Below are 6350 nucleotides of genomic sequence, written 5' to 3'. Positions count from 1 at the left end.
CCAGTGCTGGTTTGCCAGAAACTCAATCTATTGTCGCCAGATGCATAACTAACTAAAAATTTTCCATCTGGACTAAATGCCAACGCAGTAACTGCAGAAGAATGCGCTCGTATATTCACACATTTTCCTTGTCGAAGTTCATAGAGAGTAAGTGAACCAGTATGAGATCCAACTACAAATAATAAAATTGATAATGAATTTCACAATTCAAATGAACTTTATTTGTAACAAATGTCGTTTTAATGTATAAATAAATAATTTTCTTTACTAAAAATTTTAGCATATCATATATACTTAATAGAGTGACAATTCATTGAGGCCTAAAAAATCTATTGAGCCCTTCTAGGTACAGTTTCTGAAGGCTTGCTACTAGTATTCCTTCTATTCCTGATCCTTCAACGAATCTTCTAAGAAAGTCTTCCTGCTCTATCCAATATTCTTCCAAGTTGTTGTGTCCCGATATTGCGTGTTACATTGCATTCAAAAGTATCAGGATGGTAGTTTTCTGACTCACACAATCTGGTCTCTTTCTAGTACTGCGACCTAAAGAATCTATTGAATCTTCTTTTCTTGCTGTGTTATTGGGCAAGCACGTTTACATCTAATCTATTAACCCCTATCCTGTTAACATCAGGAATTATTTTTGATGCATTCAATAGATCTTCTTTGGTTATAGTTTCTCAGAAGTATCTTAGCCTATCTGAACCCCTGCAAATTGTTCAAGTAACTAATTTTGTTCCTATCTTTCTCCTTTTACAGTGTTTTCTGTATTGTCATGTAGCCAATTCCTCAGAAGAGTTCAGATCCTACTAAGGGTTAATCATATTATTATAGTTACCCCGTAGCATCTTCTGTCTAATTTATTTCTACTTCAGTATGGCCTAGTAGCCACAACAGTGTAACTGTTATTCCGACCTTACCTTACTAATTGTTAGTACAGCTTGGTGTAAGTCTTTGCCTGCTCGACAATTCGCCTCCAAACATCCTCTCACATTAATTGTTTTTAGGTCTTTGCGAACTTTAGGGTCTATCTGACATAAGGTTTACTTTTTTTACTGCTGCTACTGCTATTCTTTGAATGTGGTCAAACCATCTTTACTTTTGGGTTTTAATACATCTGACGATGTTTTCATTACCTAGTATTTCATCAATTTCTCTATTATTTCGTATTCTCCAATTTCATTTTAATTCGTCCATATATTCTTCTGAAAATTTTTCTCTCGAATATTCTTAATAATTTTGTTTCAGCACCCAACATTCACTGTAATAAGTTACGATTGGTCTCATTAGAATCCTGTAGATTTTTAACTTTGTTTTTGTTATTAGTTTATATTTCGGGAGATTCAGGTTCGCAAAATAAGTTCTATTACCAGTTTGTATTCTTTCTTGTATGGCAGTGATAAAGAATGTTCTTGAAAGACTATCTCCTTGTCTAACACCAAAAGGATCACATAGTTTGCCACCTATTTTAACACTAACACATTGTCTTTTCATGCATTGCTTCTTTCAGTTTGCTACGATTTCCTTAAATATTTGATTGATTACAGAAGTCAGGATTTTGTAAGTGGTGTCTAATATTCCTAAACAATTTACTGATTACAGAAGAGCTCATTGCTTTAATGGCTACTTGGCTAGCAGACATAATAATTATTCCTTGCTTCCTATACTTCATATTGATTCTGCATGGAATGTATTTGGAGAACTGAAAACCAGAACCATTCAAGATATATGATTAAAATTCATTGTATAATCCAGTGATTCCCAAAGTGGTCTTGGTGCACCTCCAGAGGTCCACGCGAAGCTCTACAACAGGAGTGTATTTGAATTTCCATAGTTAGATCTGATTTTTAAGAGTTGGTAATATGGTGTAAATGTATCAATTAAAATTAGTAACAAGTGGTTTACAAGGAAAAAATTTTGGAAACTTTTGGTATATTCAAAGAATGCATAATCAAAAAACAAACTTGGGATCCAATCTCTAATCCTCCTAATCAAACTTTCATAAAAATATAACCAATGAACATATCAATTCACATTGTGTTAGATTATGTAAAATATTTCTCACCCGCTATCCTCCTTGTGGCTGGACAATGTGATACTTGACTGAATCTACAAACAGCTGGAAACACGTCCTGCAATCCTTTATTTTTCAATTGACTTGGATCCAAACAATGCAGTATTATATCCATTAACTGAAATTAAAAGCCGATTTATAAATCATGTGTATAAGAACATTTATTTCAACTTACTTCGACAAGAAGGTCTGACATTTCGTTTTGCATTTTTTCTATCAACAATTCGACTCCCCTAAGAATTTCAGGTTTAGCTTTATGCAACACGTTGTTATTCATGTTAATGTTCAGAGTTTGCGCATTTTGTTGTATGGCGTTATATCTAGCAACTTCTTTGGCCATTGTGGTTATAAATGCAGCTGGCCTAAAATACGGATGCAAAATTTAGGATATTTTTTTTCTTTACATTCCAAGAAATTCCCCGAAAATACTTACAATCATTTAAATCACATAATCCAACCACATTGATGCAACAATCACACGATATAGCTTCAAAAATAAATTCAAAATATCTATACCAGGTAGGGAAGATTGTACCCATCCAGGAAAAACCAAGCTGATATATGGATGGTTTAAAGAAGTCATAAGATATCTTATTCATAAACCAAACTGAAGGTACCACAATTTTTTAGATAGAAAAGACAGCATACCACATCATACAGTGTTAAAAGCACTCAATTCTGTAGATGTCACCTCTAGGCTAGAGTGAGAGTGTGTATGTGTTCATAACACCCTGGGTACTGCAGTATGAGGACATCAAAATGTCAAAACAAGCTGCAAAAATGCAATTTCTTGCACCACAACTCTTTTGTTATAGAATTGGTGGAGTATAACTTTAGGTCATGGTGGAGGAAGACAAGTACAGAAGTTTATAACAATCGCCAAAATTAATTGCAGACCAAGTAACAAACTAAAACATTCAAGACTGTTGCGACGGTGCCAACAGGGTACTATAATATCAAACAGCTTCTAAAATTGATATGGTTAATGGGGTGTCCTTATGTAGATTTTGTCGATCGGAAGAAGCAAGCTCTATGTCACTGTGACAGGTTAATAAAAGTATAATTCTTGGTTATAAACCATGGCAAATGAATACTTTGAAGAATCAATCTCCAAGTTAATATAAGAAGAATAAAGCTATGGAACATAATCAAGATTGAGAGACAATAGTTCAGAAATGATCGAACAGAAATAGGCCGGCCACAGGCCAAATCACTGTGAGATTTATCATACTGCCAGTTACTCTTCTGGAAAAAATAATTCAACGTTAACTCAATCAGATTGTAAAAAGCTTGTTCTGTTATTTTTACAACTCCCATTTTGTCAGTTCATCGGACACAGGTTTAGTAATTTTTATAGTGGATACAAAGAACCTGAGCACTATTATAAAACACCATTCTGCAAACTTAAAGCTAAGTAAGGGCTAGAAAAAGTTTTTCTTTTGTGTATAAAACCTTATTTATTTATTTTGAAAAAAATTACCTAGCAGTAGCTATAAGTGTTAGTGCATGCCTAGCTGTCCTGCACGAATCAGCTTGAGGTGTAAGAGGTAGTCCGTAGGTCATACTAGGTACTAGTCTGTCTGCCTCCGAACATAGTTCTAACAGACCTAAAAACGTTTATTTCAAAATATTGTTCATTATTGATTAGAATTATAATTGTTTATTACATATTGAACATCTCACCTATCAATACTTTACTAATATCTAAGAATGGGGCCCATACAGTGAAGCCTCTGCCTATGAGGTCGATGGCGGCTCTTCTTAACGGAATGTGTGCTGGCAATTTGGGGGAAGGAGGGGCTAGCAGCAAATGAGATAGCGCCATTGAAGTCAGTCTTGCTAGATTATTGTTACCTGGGCCTGAAATATTCGACAAGTTTAGTTAAATTGCGTTTAAACTAATTCCAGCAAGATCATCCAGATATGTAGCTGGAGATAAATTTCTGATGTTATAAATAGAAAAGGAAAAATTGATGATGCCAACTTCAATAATAATCGTACTTTTTATCTGTTTAGCAATAGTCCTAGGCTCGTTCTTGATTGACTATATGGAAATGAAGCTTTTCAAAATAAATAAAAAACATTCTTACCGAATCCTTCAACCACAGAACTTTTTCTTCTATCTTCGCTCATACGTCTTTTATTATTATCACTACACGTGATGTCCTGTCCGAATTCGGCTCCTATTACACCTAAAATTATTACAGCAGTCGATTGCTTCTTCTTTAGCTCCGATAGACTGGACGGTTTTCGAATTTGTTCTTCTTCTTCCTCCTCGAATTCCTCGTCCTACAACCAATTATTGACACATCTTTTTAAAGAGAAACGAAATGGAAAACTTACCACTGGATCAGGAGTGTGCGGTTGTTGATTGGCATTTCCATTAGTTTGTTGTACCGGAGAATTTACTTGTTGGTTGATAGTTTCAATGTGGGTAAATTGTGGAAGGTATTGCGCCCATGATTCCACTAGTTGCTTTCTACCTTTTGGACCCATTCTGCAAATATAATGAATACATTGATTTAATGATATCAAAATGGAGATACTATTTTATAAAACCAACATATAATTAATACCAAATTTACCTGGACAACTCCGCCAATAATAAAGTTTGCGCAGCCTCTCGAACTTCTACACAATGATGTTGCCATCTCTTTACCATCATTTCGACTTGGGGTCTCTTGAAATTCTTTGCACCATGTTCGACAACCTGGAAGATAATTATAAACATAGTAACTAGCAATGCCTGCAGCAGTACTTCATTTTAGTTACACTATTGCTTCCACTGAATTGGTTATCAATCAAAAATTGGAAATTACCAACAGTAAAAGAGATTAAAAATTCATTTTCTATTATCTACAGTATGTTAATATGCCAAGGACAAATAACTTTACTATTACTATCTTTTTTTTTTCAAAAATAATGCTACAGATTTTCAGTATCCTACATTTTACTTTCCAGACACTCTGCACCTATATGTAAAAAGTTTTTTATGCTCTGCACCTATACGTAAAAAGTTTTTTATGCTCTGCACCTCATTGTTCTGCCTCTAAAATATGTAAAATCCTCCCAAAAGAGACTATTTATATACACTAGCACTATTCCTTCCTACTTAAACCATCGACTAAAATGCGACTTCGACTTGCTTAGGCTCAAGTTCCCATGTCTTGTCTACGAACTTTCCACAATTCCATACAGACTCAGTGGCTTTGGGGATTATCTCGCCTAGACGATAGTTTCAAGCAAGTGTTTATTCCAGTATAGTTCTTAGATACCTAACTTCCTTGGAATGTATCAGTTGTGTTGCATCAAGGAGATGCAGTGGGACTGTATTGTTTTACCTGGTTTGGTTGAGAGTTACTCTCCATAATAGCAATTTTTAGTGTGTTTATGGCCGTTTATATCTTTGCACAGATTATTTCTTCATGATTTCACCTGAGAACCACTAAAAGTTTATCGGCGTAGCAGAGTGTTATAATTGTCTAAGTATTTTAGAGCGATATAAGTACTAATTTGAAATTACCAACAACCTTCTCTGAAGTTAGTACAGGTGACTAATCAATAGTTACTTAAGTGGAGACGAAATATCTTGGAATGACATAGTAAATGCCATAAAAATTATTAATAAAAGAAATTTTACCTCAAGTTTATGATGATTTAAGAAAATAAAACATTTTATTTGTACCTTATCAGGTAAAAGGACACAGTGTAAAGTTGCCAATAGAGACCATCCTTGTTTGATTTGAGCTTGTTGTTGTGTAAACATTTCTTCGTGTTCTTCATCAGTCTTAGACCAATTTACGCGAGTGGATTGCCTAAAAATTGAATTATTAGATAAACTGAGGCTACAAGAGTGATTAAGTTATACGAAGGTAGTTTGAATATAGACCGGAATTAGAAGTGGCTGCATTGTATGTTACCAATTATAAAGAACATCCGGAACCGAGTAAACTTGCTTTTGAGTGTACTTATAGCTATGAGCGAGAAGGATGTATCAGTGTCTGTTGTGCGACGCATCACCATTTGGTTTTTTGATCAAAGGTAATTTAAAATCCGCAGCAATGTTAAGATGCACAAATATGTTACAAATGTATTGTACCATGTGACATTGCTTTGTGTCGTTTTTCGACGCTCTTAGACAAACAGTGAACATCATTCAGTAACCCTTAGTACCTTTAGAGAATATCGCAACATGCTTTACTTGTTGGGTGTCGGTATCTTCGAACTTGGCGGTAAAAAGTCGAGCGTTTGTGGTAATTATTCTCCAAAGCACCAA

The 6350-nt window shown here is 34.7% G+C and overlaps 1 protein-coding gene across 6 annotated transcripts in view; it reads right to left on the bottom strand.

Moving 5' to 3' along the window:
- Window positions 1-6350, bottom strand: part of LOC130446381 (WD repeat-containing protein 7) — a 42862-nt gene that overhangs the window by 5505 nt on the left and 31007 nt on the right. For all 6 annotated transcript variants that reach the window (XM_056782603.1, XM_056782604.1, XM_056782606.1 and 3 more), the window contains 9 exons: window positions 5760-5889; window positions 4660-4784; window positions 4418-4571; window positions 4165-4363; window positions 3758-3934; window positions 3555-3681; window positions 2250-2436; window positions 2066-2192; window positions 2-172 (listed from right to left, as the gene is read on the bottom strand). In XM_056782603.1, the coding sequence (XP_056638581.1) occupies window positions 2-172; window positions 2066-2192; window positions 2250-2436; window positions 3555-3681; window positions 3758-3934; window positions 4165-4363; window positions 4418-4571; window positions 4660-4784; window positions 5760-5889 (1397 nt within the window). The remainder of the gene's footprint in view (window position 1; window positions 173-2065; window positions 2193-2249; window positions 2437-3554; window positions 3682-3757; window positions 3935-4164; window positions 4364-4417; window positions 4572-4659; window positions 4785-5759; window positions 5890-6350) is intronic.

The sequence above is a fragment of the Diorhabda sublineata genome, chromosome 7 (assembly GCF_026230105.1).
Source record: "Diorhabda sublineata isolate icDioSubl1.1 chromosome 7, icDioSubl1.1, whole genome shotgun sequence".
Lineage (NCBI taxonomy): Eukaryota > Metazoa > Arthropoda > Insecta > Coleoptera > Chrysomelidae > Diorhabda > Diorhabda sublineata.
Note: the sequence above shows the minus strand (reverse complement) of the source record. Positions and strands in the feature narration are given on the sequence as shown.